This window comes from Lolium perenne, chromosome 7 (assembly GCF_019359855.2).
Source record: "Lolium perenne isolate Kyuss_39 chromosome 7, Kyuss_2.0, whole genome shotgun sequence".
Classification (NCBI taxonomy): Eukaryota; Viridiplantae; Streptophyta; class Magnoliopsida; order Poales; family Poaceae; genus Lolium; species Lolium perenne.
The window spans coordinates 267,808,829-267,833,710 of NC_067250.2; the positions used below are offsets into that span (position 1 = coordinate 267,808,829).

The 24,882-nt window shown below is 44.9% G+C and overlaps 2 protein-coding genes across 3 annotated transcripts; both read right to left on the reverse strand.

Annotated features, from left to right (window-relative positions):
- Positions 1 to 666: 666 nt before the first annotated feature.
- Positions 667 to 7,965, reverse strand: LOC127312781 (plant UBX domain-containing protein 3). 2 transcript variants are annotated; one of them, XM_051343331.2, is made up of 4 exons: positions 7,311 to 7,965; positions 3,081 to 3,357; positions 1,462 to 1,554; positions 667 to 1,372 (listed from the first exon to the last, which is right to left on the reverse strand). In XM_051343331.2, exons 1-4 carry the CDS (start codon positions 7,874 to 7,876, stop codon positions 986 to 988), a joined length of 1,323 nt encoding a protein of 440 aa, XP_051199291.1. In that variant the 5' UTR covers positions 7,877 to 7,965; the 3' UTR covers positions 667 to 985. The 2 variants fall into 2 exon arrangements, with proteins under 2 accessions (XP_051199291.1, XP_051199290.1); XM_051343330.2 differs by having other exon boundaries at positions 3,081 to 3,372; positions 7,311 to 7,964.
- Positions 7,966 to 9,330: 1,365 nt separating this feature from the next.
- LOC127312782 (uncharacterized) lies at positions 9,331 to 13,026 on the reverse strand. The gene is made up of 3 exons (XM_051343332.2): positions 11,881 to 13,026; positions 9,835 to 10,138; positions 9,331 to 9,729 (listed from the first exon to the last, which is right to left on the reverse strand). The coding sequence occupies exons 1-3, from the start codon at positions 12,790 to 12,792 to the stop codon at positions 9,593 to 9,595; spliced, it is 1,353 nt and encodes a 450-aa protein (XP_051199292.1). The 5' UTR covers positions 12,793 to 13,026; the 3' UTR covers positions 9,331 to 9,592.
- Positions 13,027 to 24,882: the final 11,856 nt, after the last annotated feature.

Genomic DNA, 24,882 nt, shown 5'->3' on the forward strand with positions numbered 1-24,882 from the left:
GGGCCGATGCCTACAGCGATCCCATCAAGCAAATCGCTCGACTCGAGCCTCCAATAATCAACGACCATGCATGCAAAAGTAGCGAGCCATCCCCACGGTGACAGGCGCTCAGTGGTGTCACGTCCCGGTTCCGGCCGATCATTAGAGCATGTACAGTAAATATTTACAGCTAGAATCGCACTAATCTGGTTTGTCGTCGAGCTCCAGCCTCTCATGCGCCGTGTCGTCCTGTCGGCTAGTACAGACGGGCTCGTCACGGCCGACGCTAATAATCGTGGGACCATATGACTATATGGATCCATGATGCGATCTTGCGTAGTACCGGCAGCCGAATCGTTGGGTTTTCTGGAGCTAGGAGTACAGCACGGTAGGCAGATGAACCTACCTACTTGCTGTTGAATGGCAGGACCAGGCGGCCAGCTTTGATTGAGAAATTCCTGTCTTGCTGTTGATCACTCCTCATTTACAAGGACAGGAAACCGAGCCATGGCGCGCCCACGCCCCCAACATTGCTAGACCATGTTTAAAACTTGGGTTTCTTAACGAAATTCATGCTGTACAGTGAAATCCGGACGGAAGAGTACGCGTATAAGTCGACTCAGTTTGGTTGCATATTGCAATCAGCATCAGGACATCTGTTCGACGAAAAACGCAGATATGCATGAATAATGAGCAACCGCTGTAGCTAACCTTCGCACACTACCAAAAGAGGTCGTTAGATACGAACAAAAGGACTATAACAGACAGACCAAACGTGATGTGGACTGGAGTGGACGCACAAGTATACGTACCCTATAGATGAACAAGATGGATGTACCCAGATCTCGCTGATTTACAATCTTAATACCTAAAACGCAGCTGAGTGAAGCAAGCCATGGTAGGCTCAAGCTAAATTCAAGAGAACTCGAGAGACAAAAGGACAAGGAAATTCAGACTTCAGATGGCTAGTGTGTGTTCGGTGAAGAGGGGCCAACAACCTGTTGAGCTAGACTCTCTGAATGATCACCGAGTTGGCCACACCGGCTTCCTCAATGGTCTTGGTCGCATCATCAAGTGGCTTAGGGGGGAACCCGGCCTGCAATGTGTAGTCACTGGCTTCTCCTGGCCTTGTTGCATCAACAAATGCCCGCACATCACTGATCGTGTGGCTTGTGTTAAATCGTGCAACCACACGGCTGCCATCTGCAAACCTGATCTGTAGAGAGGTTGATGGCAAAGAATCATCCACTGTGATTGTCTTGGTCGCAGTGGTGGCAGTCGCTGCACTAGAAGTGGCAGCTGAAGAAGTAACAGCCGAAGGAGCAGAGTTTTCAGAAGGTGTTGCCAGAGATCTGCCCCCTCCTTGAAATGGAGCAGGGCGCTTCACTGGCTCCTGTACCAACACATTTGATTGAGATTGTCAAGACAAGCATTTATGGAACATATGAAGCACTACAGAGAAATTAGTCTAAAGATACTTACAGGACACTTTTCTTCCTTACGGACAATATTTACTTGCACCCTTGACCTCCCATCAGCAAGAAGCTCAGTTGGGCATTCATTATTCTTGATGCTCTAGGGAAAGGAAAAGTACATTCGATTAAGCAAAAGCAGATATAACATCAGGTCAACAGTAATATATGATGGAAGAAAAGAACAAAAGCGTATTTAGGCTCGTAGCACACTTTATAATATAGTTGAACAGAAAATCAACAGATTCGATGAGGGAAAAAGCAGCATACAAAAATAAATGTAACACTAAACAAAGAAGTTTCGACAAAACATACTCCCTCCAATCCAAATTAATTGACTCCACTTTGTCTAGATACAGATGTAGCTAGATGCGTTTGTTGACTAGATACATCCATATCTAGACAAAGTGGAGTCAATTGAGGGAGTAGCATATTTAGCTATTTGTTCATTTTTTTTTCATTCTCCGTACAACATTAAGAGTTCAGAATGCCTGTACTAAACAAGCTGCTGCAGTCAGGGTGCAAGCGGGACACGCTGCGGGGGCCCGCGTACGTGCCGCGTATATCCGCAATGATCAGTGGTAAGCCGCGTATAAGCCGTGTACGAGCCGCGTTTTTCTGCGGCGCCGCGCGAGCCGCGTATGATGCCGACCCTCTCGGAGCCTCGGAGGGCACGACGCCCTTGACGAGCAGCGGGATGCACGCCTCACCGCGGGGATCCCCAGCCCACCGTTCACCCCGGCCGCGCCCCTGCCTGAGCTCGTCCCGCCCGGCCGCGCCACTGCCTGAGCTCGTCCCGCCCGGCCGCGCCACTCCCTGAGCTCGCCCCGCCCCGGCCAGCTCTCCCCGCCCCGGCGGCGCCCTGCCTGAGCTCGCCCCGCCCCGGCCGCGCCCCGGCCCGAGCTCGCCCCGCCCGGTCGTGGTCCAGTTCCGCGCCGCTCCACCTCCACCAGCCCCCGCGTATAGGAAGGACGGCCATGTCTTGGTCGCTTGACTAGTCCTGCAATATGCGGCGCGAGGCGGCAACTGCAGGCCGGCCCGCATATGCCGCTTCCTTTTCTTGCAGTTTGGTGGGAGTTCGCATATGCCGCTAAATGGGCCTAAATTTGCGGCCCCGTGGATGGCCCACTCCCGCTTGCACCGTGATGCTGCAGTACAACGATATTTTGCTGTACATGCTGCAGATCAAGCTCTAGGACAGAAAATATATGTTCCCTATACGTGAAATAAAATTGGCCAGCAACTAACACATTCATTATCCCTACCTTATATTTATTTAATTGGAACCATCCCAAAAATAAGACTAAAGTTGTGAGATGCCGTCATGGAAGCTAGCTGAGTTCTAAAAAAATACCAGCTAAGAAACATTGATGTCTATCAAAAGCCAAAAGAGATCAATTCACATCCAAATGATTTCTTCACTCAGGAATCATTTCAACTAACCATTATTGCAATTTGCAATACTTGTGAAGTAGTACATCATCAGCATGAATATAATGACCAAAAGTTGCAAAACAAAATTATCATGAACATAAATATTCTAGAGGTAAAAACAAACATATGCCACTTCAGAAGTCAGATATAACAAGCAGAAATACAAACTCAGTTGCACACGTCAGAATTGTTTACCTTTAAAAAGGACGCATGTTCTGGGTCATCAAAACTTCTGAGTGGACCATCATCTACTGTGAACCCATTGCTCCAGAAGTAGACGTTGTGAACAATTTCTTCTGGTGGCTGTGGTGCGTCAGGCTGTACAGCTTCACCTGTTAGAAGTCTGCTAGTCCCAGGGAAGCTCCTTGAGCTAGAAGATTGCCGGCGAGCTGGGACTGGCACTAGCTTAGCTCCCTTCTTCTGAGCTTGTTTAAAAATCTCTTCCCCAACATTTTTGCGTTTCGAGCGGTCTCTAACAACCATTCCACTGAAAAATAATATAAATTAAACAATTCACAAGGGCCTTCAGCGTAAAATGTATGCACCTATTGAAATCTCACCTTACAACACTGATATTATAATTTCTACATATATGTACGATGGAAATACGACTCCGAGACCAGTTAGTCAAGATCAATTTCCTTGCTAGTTCAGGGATGAGGGAAGTGGCAAGCTAATCCATACAGTGCTGAAGTAAGGCCAATGTAAATAAAAAGATATTCTATGTTCCATCTTAATTGGCATTAAGCATGCAGCTTGAGATTTTGGGTTGTTGCTAGATGTTTTTTCAAAGGCCATGGATGATTTCCTGCTTAAGTTTTTCTGCAGGTTCGTGTTAGAGCCTAGAATACAGCCATACTAGCGAGATCAATGCCCGGGGAGAAGCAGCATCAAAATAGTCCAAACATAGTTTGCCGCAAACAGTTTATTTAGGAACAGAATAGGATAGGTGAAATCGACAGCAATCTTTTTTATCATATGGGATCCTTTTTTTTCTATGCCGCTAAGCTCAACTGTGCAAGTCATTGCCAGAATAAACCAACAGCAACAGGTGTTGCCTCTCCTATGATCTCACATGGCCAGACAAGGTATGCTTGTTGACCACCTATGGTATTTTCTTCTTTCTATTGGTTTTATCTGTGGGACCCTAGTTGGCCTATGATGACGATGTAAGAAACAAGGTGATAGAACTTCGTATACTATGTGCACACAACAGGTTATCTCTGGTTCTTCTTAGTAATGCACATTGCAATGTATGGAAATGTTATTCTCCCAATAGTGCACCAGTCAGAAAACCATAAAGTACACGCTAAAGTTTCCAGCTAGTCAATGCATAATCAGCCCCGCAACAACCAAGTTGCATTCCACTGGACTCTATAGATTGGCTGATTGAATAATCAACATGAACCAGTCTAAACGCATGTAACGCTTTATGTTTTGCTAAAATGGGAGAGACGGTGAAATATGGCTTTAAATATCTTGTCTAACCAAATCAAGTAAGGCAAATAAAATGGCAAGGTAAACAAACGAGTACTAGGGCTCAGGCATTGCCCTCCATTCTTGTTGACATCAGTAACTAGCAGGCACCCTAACTATATCCCGAGATCCGTCTCTGGCGATGAATCAACAGGGCAACCATCCCGAACTCTCCACGTCACGATTTTTTCTTAGTTACACATAGGCCTTACTATCAGAACATTATGATGATATCATATTATCATATTAGGGAGAACTAATTCTCAATTCCGGAAAAAGTAGCCTAGCAAGTAAAGACCATATCAGACACTTCGGCCATGCTACTAATCAATAAGTCTACAGCACATGTATCATAAAAGATTTCTTGCCAATGATTAAACTTCACAATAAAATCACTAGTCTCACGAAATGTCACCTTGACAAACACAAACCTGCAATGCCATATGAGTATACACAAACGGACACATCTCTAAGCTATGCAAGGATATCACATAAATACTGCAATGATTGCAACATAGATCAACAGTTGTGGCTACTAATACCAAGAAACAGATCAGGCCGTCTAGAAGAGCATTGTTCAACTCTCATGTCATCCAACTTTTAACCCCTGTGCAGACTACATTATTGTGTCAAGACTTAGGGCTTTAGGCATCTGCCAACATAATGTTAGCAGAACCGGACGCCATCCAGAAAATCACAAGAGTAGATTACTAGCTAAACATGAAAGCAATCAGCATTTTAATACGCTTGGCAACAGCTCCATCACATCTTCCTGGCTATAGAGTTTCACTTACTGGTATGCTGTGCAGATACAGGCAATTTTTTAAGAGCTTTCTTGCCAATGATTAAAATCCACAATCAAATCACGAGTCTCTAGAAATGTCACCTTGACAAACACAAACCTGCAATGCCATATCAGTACACACAAACAGACATACCTCTAAGCTATGCAAGGACGTCACATAATTATTGCAACGATTGCAACATAGATCAACAATTGTGGCTACTACTAATACCAAGAAACAGATCAGGCCGTCTAGAAGAGCATTGTTCAACTACCATGTCATCCCACGTTTAACCCTTGTACAGACTTCATTAGTGTGTCAAGACCTAGGGCTTTAGGCATTTGCCAAGATAATGTTAGCAGAACCGGACGCCATCAAGAAAATCACAAGAGTAGATATACTGGCTAAACATGAAAGCAACCAGCATTTTAATACGCTTGGCCAACAGCTCCCATCACACCAAAATTCCAGCGGCCTCCTCAAATCTCAGCATGCGAAATCGACAGTGAACTTTTTTATCATATGGGATCATTTTTTTTTCTATGCCGCTAAGCTCAACTGTGCAAGTCATTGCCAGAATAAACCAACAGAAACAGTTGTTGCCTCTCCTATGATCTCACATGGCCAGACAAGGTATGCTTGTTGACTACCTATGGTATTTTCTTCTTTCTATTGGTTTTATCTGTGGGGCCCTAGTTGGCATATGGTGACAATGTATGAAACAAGGTGATAGAACTCCGTATAGTATGTGCACACAACCATTTTTCTCTGGTTCTTCTTAGTAATGCACATTGCAATGTATGGAAATGTTATTCTCCCAATAGTGCACCAGTCAGAAAACCATAAAGTACACGCTAAAGTTTCCAGCTAGTCAAGTGCATAACTAGTCCCGCAAACAACCAGGTTCCATTCCAATGGACTCTATAGATTGGCCAATTGAATAACCAACATGAACCAGTCCAAGTGCATGCCATGCTTTATGTTTTGCTAACATGGGAGAGATGATAAATTATGGCCTTAAATATCTTGTCTAACCAAATCAAGTTTAGCATGCTAACTAACCAGTAAGAAAAATAAAATGGCAAGGTAAACACACGAGTTACTGGAGCTCAGGCATTGCCTTGCATTCTTGTTGACAACAGTAACTAGCAGTCACCCTAACTATATCCCGAGATCCGTCTCTGACGATGAATCAACAGGGCAACCATCCTGAACTCTCCACATCACGACTTAGTTACACACAGGCCTTACTATCAGAACATTATGAACATATCATATTATCATATTAGGGAGAACTAATTCTCAATTCCGGAAAGTAGGCTAGCAAGTAACGACTCATATCAGACACTTTGGCCATGCTACTAATCAAGAAGTATACAGCACATGTATCATAAGAAGAACAGATTGGTATTTAGGACGACAGCTACGAACACAAAGCCAAACCAGCAATTGTCAAATTTAAGCTGCGTGTAACCAAAATCCTAAATGTTGGACCACTACCAAGTAAATTGGTCCTCACATGTTCCAAGCTATATAGTTTCACTTATCGGTATGCTGTGCAGATACAGGCAATTCTTTCAGAGATTTTTTGCCAATGATTAAAATCCACAGTCAAATCACGGATCTCTAGAAAAAAAATCACGGATCTCTAGAAATGTCACCTTGACAAACACAAACCTGCAATGCCATATGAGTATGCACAAACGGACACACCTCTAAGCAATGCAAGGACGTCACATAATTATTGCAATGATTGCAACATAGATCAACAATTGTGGCTACTACTAATACCAAGAAACAGATCAGGCCGTCTAGAAGAGCAATGTTCAACTACCATGTCATCCAACGTTTAACCCCTGTACAGACTACATTGTGTGTTAAGACCTGGGGCTTTAGGCATCTGCCAAGGTAAAGTTAGCAGAACCGGACGCCATCAAGAAATTCACAAGAGTAGATACTAGCTAAACATGAAAGCACACGGCATTTTAATACGCTTGGCCACAGCTCCATCACACCATGAGCGGCGCCCCAAATCTCAGCACGCGAGTCCCCTGGATCACCGAACTGGGCCAATCTAAAACCCTAGAAATGGGCTCCTCTACGATCTAGCCAGAAGCGAAACGAGCGGATCGCAAGCCCTGAGAAACAAGCAAGTAGCACTGACCTCTTCTCGCCGCCGGTGTAGAGCTCGGGCGGCGGCGCCCACTCGTCGTCCTCCTCGTCCTCGTCCCCGTCCGACTCCGCGGCGCCCTTGCCACCGCCGCCGAGATCGGAGAGCGTCCTCACGTTCCGCGTCCCACTCGCGGTCCCGTTCCCGCCCGGGGCTCCGTGGCTGCTCTTCCGCCTCTTCGCGGGCCTCCTCCTCTCATCCGCCGCCGCGGACGCCGCGGCGAGGGCGTCCTCCTCCTCGTCCTCGGCCACGTAGTCCTCGTCGTCCTCGTCCTTGTCGCCGCCGCCATCGACGACGTAGTCCTCGTCCTCGGAGTCGGCGCCGTCGCGAGCGGCCGGGAGCGCGGGCAGGGGCGCCGGATCGGGCCCGTCGGCGTCGGCGTCGGCCTCGGAGGAGTCGTAGAAGGAGCGGACGGCGGACTCGAGGGCCCAGTTGTGGCCCTCGAGGAAGAAGGCGGCCTCGGCGGGGGTGGCGGAGGTGACGGCGCAGAAGGAGTCCACCAGCGACTGCGCCTCCGCGGCCGGCGGCGCGGCGTGGGTGGCGTCTCCGGCGGCGGCCATCTCGGCTGCGGCGGCCGCGGCGTCTGGCTTGTGGGGGTTTGGGGGAAGCCCTCTCTCGCTCGTTTGCTTTTGGTTGGCTCGGCGTTTGGGCCGTGACGTTGGGGAATGGCTCGTGTCTCGTGGCGTGGGTCAGAAGAAAAGAGCTTGAGCCGATATACTTCGGCTTTAAGGCTTCGAGATTTTTATTTGGGCTTGGATCTTGGAGAGATAATGGGCCAAATAAGATCGAAATGGCCCATGACCAGTCAACCAGGCCATAACCAGACTGCACACCGAAATGCAAAACCTATCCAAACAGGGTTTTTTTTAGAAAAAGAGGGGCCAAACAAATTCAGGTTCAAACAGAACAGAAAAGTAAAGCAACACCCACACATAGGAAGATGGCACCGAGAAGAGAGACTACAGTAGGCTACAACAAGATTGATCTATCAGTAAGCTTAGCTTCTCGCACCCCATCTCCTAGCGCCACCAAACGTTGGGGTTAGATGACGAAGACCTGGATTGAGCTTTGTCAGCAACAAGGCCCGTCAGTAGAGTGTTCGGGTCCAGGCGATCCGCATCAATTCCCCACGCCGATGGTCCAGCAGCTATCAATATATCGTATAATAGGCTCGAATGACATTCCTTGCACATCAGCTTCCAGCTCCTGATGGTCGAAAACAGCTTGTTGGACACAAATTTAACACCTGGCCATCTTAACCCCTGAAAGCACATATCATTTCGCACTGCCCAGATTACCTATATCACAGCAGAAGTGAAAATATTCAGCACTGAATTCTTATTTTCACTAATCCACCATCTAGAGATTGATTCATAATTAGGCCAACATCATTGTTAATGAAAGATACCATTTCCCAAAGATACCGAGAGACTACACAATCAAAGAATAGATGGTTAATAGACTCTAGATCATTGCAAAATAAACAAGTTAACAGTCACCCATTTGTCTCCTCTTACACAAAATTTCCCTAGCAAGCAACTTATTATTCGAAAGCAACCTTAAAATATTATGAATTTGACGGGTAGCTTGAAAATATTGTTTAATTTGAGGCCTAAAGGAATATCAGGATACAAAAGGCAAAGTTGGAGATGACGACTTCGAAAGATTTAAGTGTGCCTTTTGTTTCTATTGTGATGCTCGGTTGCTTGTTCGATAAAAGTATCATTTGTTATGATTGCCAAAAAATATTTACTGTGATACATTCAAAAGGAAAACATTTGTTATGAAACAAACAAATCCATCCATGTAAGAAAAGAAAAAAAGCTAACAGCTATTAAATTTCATGCATTCCAGCCAATTCACACCGCGAAATACAGACATGGAGATATTCTTCGAAAGAAAAGGCAGAAGAAAAATTTACAAGTCAAAGTCCTGTCTACAACTATTTTTGGTTTACAACACGAGATTATAAACCTCCAAAACCAAGCTGCACACACCCAAAAGACCTTCTTTCCTAATATCTACAACACTCATCTACAATTTTACATACACCTTTGTACCGTGGGGTGTCACGAGCAATCAACCCATAATTTACACATCATCGCACAAATCGCTAGCATAAATACAGTGCACTACCACTCACGTGCACACACACACACAGACCAAAATGCACACCCGGAACAAAAATGCAACCAAATCAAACCTGTGGCTGCGAAAACTAAACGAACCATGCACTTGGAGAGGACAATATACATGCATTCCCTCGTCTTCAGTCTTCACGAGAACCCGATTGTTTTCCCCAGGAGCCACAAGAAGAGCGTCCACTCAAGCATGAATATCGTGTGGAGGTACGCCCGGTCCAGCGTGAACCCGAACACCGTGATGCCGGCTTTGTTGTTCTCCAGGTAGGTCACTGCAAGACCGTTTTTATCAGGCGAGAATAGCAGTGGAAAAGTTAATGAATTCTAATAATTAAGGGAAAATGAACTGATGATAAGATAACTGTCGATGATCATACCTAGTGCCTGCCTCTTCTGAAAGGAGATCACGGTTGAGTGAGGCTGCAGGAACCTGGTGTTCTCCAGTATGTCATCGTCCCCGGTCTCCTCGCTGGATGCGCAGTCGCTCTCAGACTCCGAGTACTCTTCCACCATGGAGTTGTGGTTGGATCCAGGATCGACTTCTTCCTCTGGGGCTGGCTCGATAGTGCAGCAGGCGTGCCACTTGGTGGTCTGGCCTGTGAGGGCCTGAGCCTGATGAGTGATCTTGGCGGCGCTGCTCAGGATTATGGTGAGCCCAGACATGAGCACAACTGAACATAGCTGCAGAATTCAACATGGAGAAGCATTAGAAAACTGGATGTGGGATGTTGCTGAGTCTGCGCAGGCAACAAAATGTAAGAACTGTCGAAGAATGTGAGGACCAGACTACTCTAGAATTATATGACCTTTTTTTCTTTTTGTTTCAAATGGCGTAAGTTCACCGCATATTAGTTTTTAGTCAAACTGTGATTATCCTAATAGCAGCAGCTTAACTTAGCCTAGAGACTTAGGGCGACTTCTTTTGGGCTCCTGCTTATGCATAAGCCAGCATATAGGAAATGGTGGGGAGAAACTATGGTGGGGAGAAGCTCCTAGAAGCAAGTTCCTCCTATTCTTTTGGGCTTCTATGAATTTGACTATAGTGTTGCAAAGTAGCTGAACTAACACTGAAACTGGAAGTTCTGAAACTGGAAGTTCTGGAGTAGCTGAAACTTAAACAGTATAAGTAGTTGTTTGCAATTGTAACAAGATTAGAAACTACAGGAGCTCTGCACCTATATAAACTGTTCCCATCCCCGTCAGCCTGTGATGTATAAGGTACTATCACTATTATTTAGTTTACAAATAATAAGGTACTATCACTAATTTCATGGTCCTACTAACACCACTGGAAAGATGGCGTGCCAATTAGCATTCAGAAACTAATGAAATGCCCTTTTCAGGTCCAGCGACAGAACGATTGCCAGCGGAGTGAATCGTGTCAGACCTTACTATCTTAGCTGTTTCTCGCACGATACTACTACCACTTAATTATAGATCCAGTCCAATTATTGGATTCAAGTTGATTTCATCTACTCTATGGGCCAATGGAGCATGTCCAGAAACCACCGGGGGTAACGCAATCTGTAAAACTGAACACTCAAACAAATTTTTTAGACTCATTTCTTAATCTCCTCATGTACGTAGGCAAGGTACCCACCAGTTGATCGGTTCTACGGTGTTCAAACTAGCTTAATTTATAATCATATGACATCGAAGAATTATTGGTTCGGTCTTAAATTAGAAGGTATGAAATGTACTCCTCGATTAGGGATTGAGATCACCCATTGTGCCTCTAACAGAACACATGCAACACATTAGGAATTGGCTTAAGAGGCTGGACAAATCCCTCTCTCTATGCTTCTACACTGCTGAAACTGGAACTTATGAACTAAACTTGAACTGGAACAGTATAAGTAGCTGTGTGCGGTTATGACAACATCTGAAACTACAGGAGCTGTACAACTTATATACACTGTTCCATCCCCTTCGGATTGTGATGTCAATAAGGTATTATCGCTATTTATTTATTTTGCAAATAATAAGGTGCTATCAGTAATTCATGGTCCTACTTGCACCTGCACGACGATGGCGCGCCAATTAGCATTCAGAAATGAATGAAATGCCCTTTCTAGATCATCAATCGCTAGCAGGGTGATGAATCACGTCAAACCTTACTAGAACTGCGTGCTAAATATAGACTGAGTCCAACTATGTAGGCAACGCAATCAGTAAATTTGAGCAACTCAACGAATTCTTAATCTTCTTATGTAGTAGTAGCAGGCAAGGTACCCATGAGTTGATTGATTCCACGCTGTTCCAACTAGTAGCATAATTTAAACATATGATGAAATCGAAAAATTATTGGTTTTGATGGTGTGAAATGTACGCCTTGTTGATTATTAGGGATTGCGATCCCCAATTAACAGAACAGAGCATCACAATGAGAACCGAGAAATTAGGCGATTGATCGAGATGCTTACCGCGAGCTCGCCGGTGTGGAGGAGGTCGTCGATGGAGTCGTGGCGGGTGGTGAGGAGCACGGATGCGAACTGGCTGGCGGTGGCGATGAGCAGCGCGGCGACGATGAACCTTCGGAACCGGTGGCTGATGACCTTGAGCTGCTTGCGGATGTCGAGGTGCTCCCTGAGGACGCGCTCGACCCCCATCCTGCCCTCCTCGACCTCGACGAGCAGTGAGCCGGCGAAGTCCTCGAGGCGGAGGCCCTGGAGGTGGCAGATGAGCCTGAAGAGCACGCAGGTGAGGAGGTAGATGGCGCTGCGGTACATCCACGACGCCATCTCGAGGGAGCAGGCGACGACGTCGCTGAGGACGTCGTTGGCGAAGAAGGGGACGCGGTCGGCGGAGGTGGCGTACCACCAGGCCTTGTAGGCGGCCTCGGCGGCGAAGCAGGGCGCGACGAGCGACGCCAGGAGGCGGAAGGAGAAGGCGAGGCGCGCCGTGTAGTTGAGCCTGACGCGGTCGCTCTTGGTCTGCAGCTTGTCGAGGTAGAGCAGGCGGCGGAGCCCGATGCGGCGGAAGGAGGAGGAGAGGCAGAGGAAGCTGGCACCGGAGGCGGCGGAGAGCGAGAGCTGGACGACGGCGTCGAAGGGGCGGCGCGAGGGGCGGAAGGCGAGCAGGAAGTGCGCGACGGCAGGGACGACGACGGCGAGGAGGAGGAAGAGCAGCCAGGAGAGCGCGGCGCGGCCCGGGGCGGAGTGGTCCATGCACACCCACCGGAGGCACGACCGGAACCACTGCAGCTCGTCGTTCGCGTGCGACGTCGTCCGCTGCATCATCGCGCTCCTGTCCCTGCCATGGCCCTTTGGTGGTGCTGCCTCCGGCAGCAGCGGCTCCCCGGAACCCGCCGGCGAGGCGTTGGACCGCCGCCCCATGTCGTCGGATCAGTCAATCAATCAATCGTCGTCGATCGACGAACTTCCCTCTCACGTTTCTTGCTTGAGACGAGCTGTGCGCGCGCGTGGCGATCTTCGGGTGGTGGAGTACAAGTGGAGGAGAGAGGGGCCGGGGATCTTATATAAAGGTTTTCAGACATGGGATTGCTTGTTCTTGGGATCTTGGTATCTTGTGGCGTGTCACCTAGGTGTGTGGCGGGGGGGGGGGGAGAGGACGGCGACGGAGGTGGTGGAAGAGTTGGACGCCTCCTTCCATTCCATTGGGTGTTGAGCTCTGACCCAACAGAGGCCATGACACAGAACGGTCTGTAGATTTTTCTCTTGTACGGCGCTTGAATCCAATTTTCTAGATTTTTTCTTAAGGTTTTCCGACAATAGTCAGTGTACATTTAATTTGTTTTGATGTCCACGTGTTGACCGTTGAGATTTATGCAGGGATCGGGGTTTTGAGAGAGAAATTTGGAGACCCATTGAAATCTCTGAAAATTCTTAGTCTCAAAAACCACTTCGTCTAAACTTCACAAAAAAAATTCTACTATTTTCGGTGTGAATAAATTTTGAACCCACCAAAGTTGACATAGAATATAGAGAAAATGTAAAAATGTTGGACTATACTGGTGAAGAGAATCAAGATTAGACCGAATGGCAGCATCCTCGACTTAGATATACGAAACCCTCTGTAAGATATTTGGGGCAACCCCTCTCGTGCATTGTCTTAGGAGTGTGGACTTCGATTCATTGTAGACAAAATGGCAAATAAGCTTCTAGTTGGGCAAAGGGAAATTTGTTACCACCGCTGACAAGGCGCCTCTAAACAAGACTATGACCTCCTCGCAAGACATATATCATCAAGCTCGAGCGTGCTTTTCTTTGGGTTGCTTCGGATAAAGTTTCCGTGGAAAATGCAAGAGTAAAACAAGATCTTGTCTATCAACCGAAGAACATGCGAGGACTTGGTATACAGTGCGGTGACCCAGCATACCACTGCATGTTGTAGTATACAAGTCGTTGATATGATCCTTGTGAAGGGGCTTCCTCACAAATTGCCATATCCCTCAGAGTGGTACAACAGAAACATTGCAGGTCATAACACTCCATACTTTATTACAAACATTGTCTTAACAAGTTGGTATTCTCACAGGTCCTATGAGAACACCCTAAGATACTACTTAAGTACGATTAAAACTCATAACAAATATAAAGAGCTCAACAACTTATTTAGGTAAGTTCTACGCTGCTCGGCTCTATGATGCTAGGGTATGTCACTACTCCTCCACCTCCGTGTCATCTGGTCCGTAGACTATTCCATAGTCTGCGCCTTCCACTACGCCCAGAGTAGATCAGGTTCTTCGTAGACCAGCTCGTAGCTTCCTTCTGGTGCTCCATCGTTGATAGCCTCCACTTCCGGATCACAGTCTAGCAAGGGTGTCGAAAGAAAGTGAGTACAGAGGTACTCAGCAAGTTCTAAAAGAATAAAAGGTGTTTGATGCACTAGCTACGACCATTGATCAGGAAATCGCAGGTCAATGCATGTTTTGAAAACATTTCTTCAAAAGGTTGCTTTTATTATGAAAACTATGCCCGTCGGTCTTCACAAAGTTGACTAGAACTTCGTGGAGTTCCTTTCCTGCCGCGTTCGCAGTTCCCTTCCCGGAACAGGGAGTGACAGCCACAATTTGATACACTCTGCAGAGGTGCGTTACTTTTCCCACAAGAGATCTCACCCTTTTTGCCATCCGCAGGGACTTGCCCCCGTTCACACTTCCTTTGGTGTGAGGCCAGGTATAAAGATCCAAGCCCACACCGCCTTCTCCGCGACTGCAAACCCACCCTTTTGTCCACCCGCACACCTCCAGTAGACTTCCCCCGATAATACGGCTTTACTCATGGTGTACTTTGGACAATCCTTCATAGATCGTAGAGCCATCATCACTAATGGATGGGGATTTAAAAGGCTATCCCAACCTACGGCAGTGCCTCCAGCACCCCGCCGGCTCTACCAATCCGTTGGCGTGCAGAAGGGAAAAGATACAGCTGGCTTTTCCAGAGCCATTATAGATCTCATGGTCAACGCGGTTTGTACGGCGCTAGAATCACTGGACGGCATTGGTAATTTAATCCTAGGGTGATATAACCCATTGCAATGGAACCTCCACCATATCAACACATACCATGGTTCCATTGCCAGCCACATAGTCATATTCATAGTTGGAAAATAACATTTCATTTGCGATGCAGGAATGATAAGTATATAGCTTTGCATTAAAGTAGTAGAAAATAATCAAGTTGACATGAGCAAGGGTGAACTTGCCTGTGGACTGCGAGATAGTGCAGTTCAATGCAGTTGATGGAACCTGGACCTCGGGTTCTGTAAGAAGCATCATTGTCCGGGAAGGACAATGTTATAAAAATCCAAATAATGCAATCATGGATGGATTATTTTATGTTGAGTCCCTTTACCCCAATGAGTTATTACAATTTAGGGTTGTATTTAAGATTTATGTCTTTGACGGTAATTTACAATTGATTTAAAAGTATTAATCATTGTGATTCACACAAAGTACAACAATTCAAAGTAAAATGATTTTACTTGATGATTACCTTAGTCATTCCAAAATAATTTGAAATTATAGAGTGAACTCTATAGTTTTTTTGGAATAAAAAGGAGTATAATATTTTTTCTGGGAAAATTACCCTCTTTCAAAAGAAATGACTTGGATTAGTAGAATTTCATTTTGAAATGTTTGAAAATAAGTATTTGAACTTATTTGAGATTTTTCCTTGAATTTTAATTACAAGGAAATAATAATTCTAAATTCCAAGTTATTATTTAAATTCTGAAAATTCATAATTTTGAATTTGTTTCATAAATTCCATTTCATATTTTATTCTTGTTAAGATTTATTTTTCATTCATAAATCCAATTTTTATTGGATTTTTAGAGTTGTTTATGATTTATTAAAATTTGGTAAAGTTTTGATCTTTTATTAAATGTAAAAAGACCAAAATACCCCTCTGGACCCCTATTGGGCCCAGCCCAATAACTTAACCCAGGGACGGCCCAATAAGGCTGGCCCCCTTTTGGGTTCGGTGGCGCCGAAGCGGCCCACCTCACTCTCCTCACTCGGCCCTCTCACTCGCTCGTCTAACCCTAACCGTCTGGCGACTCCCGTGGCGATGGCGTCGCCGCCATGGCCGCCGCCCTGCTCCGGCCATCGCCGGGCTCCCCCGCCGTAGCCACCTACCGAACCTGAACCGCCACGAGCAGATCTATCGATCTGTCCGTGCAGTTTCTCCCTTCTCGTCCTCTCCTGGCGAATCGCCTCCGATCTGGATCCATTAGGGAATCGCCTCGGACGATTTGGTGGTCTCCGGTGAACTCTCGTCCTCGCCGTCGACGTACGCGCCCCCTGAGACCGACCTGGTGCGGTGCGCTTGCGATGCCGGTGCCGTCGTCTCCGTGCCGTGCTTCTTTGTGGTGGTGTTCGTGCTCGTCGGTGTAACGCCGGCGCCTACCACTGGGTCTTGCCGCTATGGCCGCGCGAGCACTGCCTCGCCATGCCATAGCCTCTGCCACCAGGCGCATGTAAGTGTTCTGCTCCTCCTCCTTCTCTTCTCCATGTCTGTGCTCCTCCCAAGCTACTATGCCTCTTCTTCCTCCTGTTTTACTGCTCTCTGGTGATCCTGTGATCACACAGAGCCTTGCCATGACTGCCTAAGTTGCCCGTGCTTCCATTTTTACGCAAGCTATGGCCAATCTACCAATTTTGCTTGGCCGATGCTGCCTTGCTTCTTTGTACATGCCAGGTGGTAATTATCTATTGCTTCTAGCATGCTCGACCTTCTTTGTGCTTGCTTATGGGCTTGATATACCATCTTTGTTCATGCTTATGAGCTTGCTATGCTTCTTGGTCTATCATGCTTGCTTGTCTAGGTGTACTTGTGTTGCATCCGTGACACTTGTGTGTGTGCCGAGGTGCTGTGATATGCTTGATGCTATCTCTGCAAGCCAATGATCCATTGGATCATTCCTTGCTTGTTGGTTAACCTCTCTGTGTAACTTGGCTTGCTATGATTGATCCATTTGATCAATTAATTGTCAGTGATTGCTTACTGGCTAATACTATGACTATATGAGTTAATTATCTGGTGATGCTGATGCTCAAGCATCACTGTGCTGTTGCTTACTTGTGTTGTTGCTTTATCTTAGCTACCTAGACTTGTTCTAGTGGCTATAGATTAACTGTGTTGCTTAACAGTGTGTTACTGTCATGCTTAGCATGGATCTGTGATAAATTCATGCTTGTATTACTTAAATGATGATGAACTGCTTATGCAGTGATGATTAAGTTACTTGCTTGCAAATGATTTGACTGTTCATGATTATCTAGCAAGCAAAATAGAATCTGAATCCATTTCTGGATAGTGATATGATATATTTGGCTTTCTCTTATTTGATGCTAAGTGTGATGTGACCTCAGTAGCCTTGCTACTGATTGGTTGCTCACTTATTTGGTTGGATCTTGTGGGCTACTCAACTTTGCTTGCATATTTGGGGATCATACTAACTATGAATGCCAATATGCTTGCCTGTGATGAAATCTAGGGTTTCACTGATGGTTATGTGCCTAGGATTTTCTGTGTAGTTTATACTAGCTGCTATTTATTGTAACTCATCTACTGGTGCTATCTGTGCATCAGATCTTGCTTCTGTGCACAAGATCTGTATCTGGATGGTTTCTATTTTGGTGGCTTTTTTGACTAGCAGTGATCCTTGGTGAAAACCAAGTGATGATTCACCCTGTTGAGCATCTGCTCATCCCATGCTTATTTCATGCATATTATGGATCAGATCCCTTGGATCTTTTCCAGGTATTTGGTATACCTTGTTCCAGCTCCTAGAAAGAAATGTTTTGTTGATGCAGACTTGGGTTTGTTCCACGACCCTTCACCTCCGCATCTTGGATGATCTTCTAGGTCACCATGATTTCTGGTGGCTTAAGTGGTTGTGTGTGTTGGTTCTGTTCTTGCTCAAGAACTGGATGAACTGAGCTTGTTCTTGCTTCACCCTTACCTGGTGAATCTTATCTGGTCGACTGGTTATGATTTCTAGGGTTTGTGCTCCTTTTATATGAACCCTGCTTCTATCCTTGCTTTGACACACAAGCCTGGCTTGCTTTGGTGACTAAGCTGATGCATGGCCTTGCTGTTGCTGCCTAGCACACTTGAGCTGTGTGCTCTCATATTCTGAAACTTGAGCCCCCTGGTGTGCTCAGGTTTGGTCTGCTGCTGCCCTTATCTTGTGCTGTCCTTGGTTTTGGACAAGCACAAGTGTGCTGTGACAGTTTGCACTGTCCAAACTGAATCTTGTGTTATTTGCTAACTGTCCAAACTGAATCTTTGGCTAACACTAACATTCTGGCTAGTGTTGATTCTTTGTTTTGCAGGTTTGAAGATGGACATGACCATGAAGAAATACTTCAAGTCATATAGTCTAGGTTTTAGTTTAGGAATCATATTGTAATCTTCATTTTTATTTCTGTTTATTATTCATCAATTCTTGTATCAAGAATTTTGTAAAGACAATGTAATTTGTGTTGTGATATCAATAAAGCCCAAGTTTTTGTTTATGAGCTTTTGATGTATATAATGTTTATATTCTGGAATATACATTGTATTTAAGATTCATTTTGAAATTCAAAGTTGTTTGAATTCATGAGTTGTGTTTAAATTATGCATTCCTTTTATATTGTTCAATGCTTATTGTTAAATGTATTAGCACTTGTCAAATGAAATCAATTCCCCAAATCATCAAGATACAAAAGAGATCATGTCGAAATTGCCCTAACTCACATTGCCTAACCCTAAGTGCAAAATGAGAGAGAACCTCGATCCCTCTTAGGTTTAGTTGCAATAAAGCGCGAAAATTTCCCCCGTTTTGCGATGGAATGCACATCCCATTTCTAAATCTACCCTTCGTTGTTCCTATGTTCTGGGTTATTACAGCCTCTCCCCCTTAACAGAAACTTCGTCCCGAAGTTAAGATTGGTACCTGAACATCTCGGGGTAAGACTTCCTTAATTCTTCTTCCGTCTCCCAAGTTGCTTCTCGCTCCGGATGATGTTGCCATTGCACTTTACAGTATTTGATTGCCCTGTTTCTTAACTTCTTCCATTGTACTTCTAAGATCTTTTCAGGCCTTTCCACATAAGTTAAATCAGATTGCAATTCTATTTTCTCATATGTGATAGGATCATCCGGTGCCTTCAAACACCTTCTGAGTTGTGAAACATGAAATACATTATGAACTTGACTTAGTTGTGCCGGTAACTCCAACTCAAAAGCTGTTCCTCGATTCTGACTGATTATCTTAAATGGTCCAATATATCGAGGGCTTAATTTTCCTTTTACTCCGAACCTCTTAAGTCCTTTCATTGGGCTAACCTTCAGATAAACCATGTCTCCCACTTTCGGTTCCCAATCTCTTCTCTTTAAGTCAGCGTAACTCTTCTGACGACTCTGAGCTATTTTAAGTCTATCCCGGATCACCTCGATGACGTCTTGTCTCTCCTTGATGTAGTCCGGTGTAAATTCCTTGTTCTCTCCGGTTTCATACCAACAAATTGGCGATCTACACTTCCTTCCGTACAATGCTTCGTACGGTGCCATCTGGATGCTACTCTGATAACTATTATTATATGAGAACTCTGCTAAAGGTAAATGATCCTCCCATGAGCCTCCAAAGTTCAGAGCACAAGCTCTAAGCATGTCCTCAAGTATCTGATTGGTCCTTTCGGTTTGTCCTCCGGTTTGTGGATGGTATCTTTGTCTTGAAATCCAACTTGGATCCCAAAGATTCTTGTAGTTGTTTCCAGAATGCTGATGTGAAAATCGAACCTCTATCTGAGACTATCTTCTTTGGTACTCCATGCTTACTCACAATTTCCTTCACATAAATATCCACAAGCTTTTCTGCAGTATCTTTTGTGTTTACGGCTATGAAATGAGCACTCTTGGTAAGTCTGTCCACTATTACCCATATCATATCCTTCCTCTTACTAGTCATTGGTAAACCAGTAACAAAATCCATTCCTATTTCATCCCATTTCCATTCCGGTATCTCTAGTGGTTTGAGTAATCCCGCAGGACTCTGATGCTCTGCCTTTACTCGTTGACATGTATGACATTCTGAGACATATTGTGCTATTTCTCTTTTCATGTTGTTCCACCAGAACATCTCCTTCAAATCCATATACATCTTAGTACTTCCCCGATGTATTGAATACGGGGTTTCATGTGCTTCCTTTAATATGATTGACTTTACTTCTGGATCATCTGGTACACAGATCCTTTTCTGGAAGTATAATGAATCAAAATCCCCTAGATGGAATTCCGATGGTCTTCCTTCGCCAATCCTCTTGATTTCCTCTTGGATGAACAAATCATCCGTTTGCTTTCGGATAATCTCATATTTCAAGTCGGAGTACATCTCATCCATAATCCTCATGGTTGCTATACTTCCTTTGACGTTACCTTGAATAAACAAAATTTGAGCATCTTCTAATTCTTTCCGAAGTTCTTTTGGAATCTCCCATTCCGTAGGTTGATTCTCCGTACTCTTCCTACTTAGGGCATCTGCTACTACATTAGCTTTGCCTGGTGTATAGTTGATCTTAAGGTCGTAATCCTTAATCAACTCCAACCATCTCTTCTGTCTCATGTTTAATTCTTTCTGGGTGAAGAAATATTTCAAACTTTTGTGATCGGTGTATAACTCACACTTGGATCCATATAGAAATTGTCTCCAACTCTTCAAAGCATACACAACTGCCGCTAACTCGAGATCATGTACTGGGTAGTTGTGTTCATGTGGTTTCAACTGTCTTGATCCATAAGCTATTACCTTCCGATCTTGCATAAGAACACATCCAAGTCCATTCTTGGAAGCATCACAATACACCGTGTAATCCTTTCCAGGTTCAGGAACTGCTAACACTGGTCTTTGTGGTTAACTTATCTTTGAGTGTTTGGAAGCTGACTTCACACTCATCAGTCCACACAAATGGAGTATTTTTCTTGAGTAACTTGGTCATTGGTCCTGCAATCTTAGAAAATCCCTCTATTAATCTCAGATAGTAGCCTTCCAAACCCATAAATACTATAATCTCCTTAGCATTTTTAGGTGATTTCCATTCCAATACGGACTGAACCTTGCTTGGATTCACCGCTATGCCTTCTTTGGTTATGACATGTCCAAGAAATTCAACACTATCTAACCAAAATTTGCACTTGCTGAACTTCGCATATAGCTGATGTTCCCTCAAAGTTTGCGAACTATCTTCAAATGCTTGGCATGTTCTTCTTTATCTTTGGAATAGATTAGAATATCATCTATGAACACTATCACAAACTTGTCCAAGTACTTCATGAATATCTTGTTCATCAAATTCATGAAAATTGCTGGTGCATTTGTTAGTCCAAATGGTACAACCAAGTATTCATGGTGTCCATACCTTGATACAAATGCTGTTTTTGGTACATCTTCCTTCTTGATCTTGATTTGATGGTATCCTGACCTTAAATCTATCTTTGAGAAGACTCCCGCTCCTTGAACTTGATCAAAAAGGTCTTGAATTCTAGGTAAAGGATACTTGTTCTTGATAGTTACATTGTTCAAATTTCTATAATCTCCACACATCCTCTTTCCTCCATCTCTTTTATCCACAAAAATAACTGGTGTACCCCATGGTGACACACTTTCTTGAATAAATCCCTTCTGTTCCAGTTCATCTATCTGAGCTTTCAGTTCCACTAACTCCTTTGGCCCCATTTTATATGGTGGTTGTGCTATTGGTGCTGTGCCTGGAATCAGATCGATTGTGAATTCTATCTCTCTATCGGGTGGCATTCCCGGTAGTTCCTTAGGAAATACATCCTTAAACTCATTCACTACAGGAATATCTTCAATTTTCACTTCCTTCAGGCTATTTAGTTCCAATCCGATCTCCAACTCACTGTACTTATCTCCTTGGAACACTATTCGACCTCCGATGGAGTTGCGAAGTGATACTGTTTTGTCTCCACAGTTAATCACCGCTCCATTTTCTGTCAACCAATCCATCCCTAAGATGACTGATATGTCCTTCATGGGTATAATGAATAGGTCCGCGAAATACACACAGTCACATATGGTTAGGACTTGTGCTTCTTTCACGTGGGTTACTAAGATCGTTCCCCCCGCAGATAGAACAGTTATAGGGGTTTCTAACTTAGAACATCTAAGCCCGAATTTTTCCACAAATTCCAATGCAAGAAATGATGTGGTTGCTCCAGTATCAAATAATACTTTGCCAGGATGAGTAAGAATGCTTAGCGTACCTAAGACTGTTTGATCCGACTCTTCCGCTTGTTCCAAAGATGTGCAATTCAGCTTTCCATAAGGCTTTCCCCTCTTATTGTTGTTGTTGTTGTAGTTGCGGTTGTTGTTGTTGTTTCCACCTCGTCCTCCAGAGCTCTGTCCGCTCCAGGATGACTTGTTTGGACACTCCGGTTTGATGTGTCCTTCCTTCCCACAACCATAACAAATGATTCTGGGTTTCTGACAATCCTTCTGCAAATGACCCTTTAGACCACAATTGTTGCAGATGATCTGGTTGATTGGGTTCTGACTCTGACCTCCCCGGTTGTATTGGTTACCAGTAGTAGGTCGGTATCGGGGTTTGAAACTCCGATCAGGTATTGGTTTACTGATTGGGTACTTCCTTGGCTCTATACGAGCCCTCTTCCTCCTGTCCTCCTGAACTTGCCGGTAATCATCCTCGAAAGTGATTGCCGAGTCAATCAGTTCCTGGAATTCGGCAGTCCGTGCCAACCTCAGTTGCATCTTCATGTATGGATTCATGCCTTTCATGAACCGCTTCTTCCTCTTCTCCTCTGTATCTACATCCTCCGGTGCATACCTGGATAACCTATTGAAATCCCGAACATACTGCATGATTGGTGCAGTATTCTGTCTTAGTTCTTCAAATTCCCTCTTCTTCAGCTCCACCACGCTGTCCGGAACATGAGCATCCCGAAACTTCTTCTTGAACTCCTCCCAGGTGAATACCTTATCTGGAGGGTGTACTGCTACAAGGTTCTCCCACCATGATGCTGCTGGTCCTGACAACAGATAAGTGGTGTATCTAATCTTCTCCTCATCGTTGCAACCAACGGTCTTCAACTTCCGTTCCGTATCCATGAGCCAATCTTCAGCGTCCATTGGTTCTGGAGCTGATGTAAATGGTAGTGGTCTTGCATTTTGAAAGTCCGATAGTGTTACCCCCTTGCCTTCATTACCCCTATCATTGATGACGTGGGTAAAGAAATCTTGCATGTTCTTGCTCTGGCTTTCTTGGTAACGCCTCCTATCCTCCTCCATTGACCTCATATACTGTTGGAAGTCTGGGTGCAACATTGGGTGTGGTGGTGGTGGTGCGTTCTCTGCTCTAGCTGCTGCATCTGCCTCCTCTTTCTCTCTGGCTTCCCGCTCTCTGCGAGCCTCTTCGGTTTCTACTAACGCCATTTCCCCCTAGTCCTGCAACAAAGAGCGATTACTCATAATTACACCATGCGAATGTTTTCTGAGCTCAACTCATTGCCCAGAACTAGTCACACAATAAAATCAAGAAGCAAATCCAAAGCAAACATTTATTATGTATATACTTTGTATAATACATAACACACTCACAAACTTATATTACATGTGGTATATATAAACCACTTATTTGGCTCAAAGCCCAAGCCAACGGGAATTTAAAATACGTTCTATTACAATACCACCTAGATTACTTTATTCTTCCCTGGAGCTCTACTCCTCCTCATCATAGCTCGCCTCCGCGTACATCCCTGGGGTCCATCCGGTACAACGGTCTGTCCTCCGAAGACCGTCCGGAATGAAAGTTCTTCCCGTAGGTATGTAGTCTGAATCGGACGAAGTGCCGAGACAGAGATCTGTCATGCCAAAGTAACTAGATAAAGACTCATACATATCCCCAGTGGAATACAGCTCCTCTTCTCCAGTCATCCATGGAGGATTCCTATTCACTTGACCCCTCATCTTCTTCTTCTTCTTTTTCTTTGTTCCAGAGCTCTCACCTACGACGTACTGGGATGTTTTGGGTAATCCCATCTCCAAATCTAAAGAAATGGAGTTGGTGTCTTTCGCTTTCTGCCCATAGCTTTGGTTAACATTCTGGTTAACCGCATCACTCTCATCTCCTGTATCACATGGAATTGGCTCCTCCTCATCACCGAAAGGTTCCCCGAAACGCCAACCCGTCGAGTTCTCGATCGGTGACTCCGAGCAGTTTATGTTCCATGAATGGTCTCCCCCATATCCAGTATCATACGATGCTGACACGTGTGGATAGTGCGGAACAAAGTTAGGTGTAAGTGGATCTCTTGTAAGTGGATTTCTCTTGGACCACTGGTCACTCAAATCTACATCGCTGTCTGGGTTAAAGAAAGGTGTAGTATGTTGTGGTTGTGCCCTCAAATCACGCATCCGAGTTTGGACTTTATCAGGGTCCGTGAACTCAGCTAGCATGTGGTCAATCTCACCTCTCATCTTCATGTGTAAAAGATACATCATGGTCAATAAAGACTTACAGCTATCCATGTGCTGTGCTGCAGCTTCAGGACTTCTGTGTGCTAACACTAAATGATTAAGAGTGGGATCCTCATCTTCCTCGGCATGAGGTATATGAGAAAACTCTGAACATAGCAGTTCTACTGACTTGTGCTGCCTTATCTCAAGGATTGCCTTGAATAGGCCCAGATGGTAGGCTGTGGTGATAGTGTTGGCTTCTCCGTATGGCAGTCTACGACTCATCGCCAGCTTTTTCGGTAGTTGAACCGATACTCTGCACTTGGCTAGGATTTCCCCATCATAATAGGTATACTTGATAACAGGTATCCGTGGATCACAATGAAGTTCCTTCAGCATCCCACACAGGAGAGCTGTTATTGGTCCATCATAATCACCGAGCCAACCCTCAACCTTCCTCAAAGTCCTCTTAGGAAAAGTAT

Bases quoted from the DNA above. Each gene is read 5' to 3' on its own strand.
- LOC127312781 (XM_051343330.2), bottom strand. From the start codon at position 7,876: ATGGCCGCCGCCGGAGACGCCACCCACGCCGCGCCGCCGGCCGCGGAG. The intron at 1,555-3,080 runs GTAAACAATTCT...TCCTTTCCCTAG, and splicing joins AACATGCGTCCTTTTTAAAG to AGCATCAAGAATAATGAATG. The intron at 1,373-1,461 runs GTAAGTATCTTT...GTGTTGGTACAG, and splicing joins GTAAGGAAGAAAAGTGTCCT to GAGCCAGTGAAGCGCCCTGC.
- LOC127312782 (XM_051343332.2), bottom strand. From the start codon at position 12,792: ATGGGGCGGCGGTCCAACGCCTCGCCGGCGGGTTCCGGGGAGCCGCTG. The intron at 10,139-11,880 runs GTAAGCATCTCG...TGAATTCTGCAG, and splicing joins TCCACACCGGCGAGCTCGCG to CTATGTTCAGTTGTGCTCAT. The intron at 9,730-9,834 runs GTATGATCATCG...ACGGTCTTGCAG, and splicing joins TCAGAAGAGGCAGGCACTAG to TGACCTACCTGGAGAACAAC.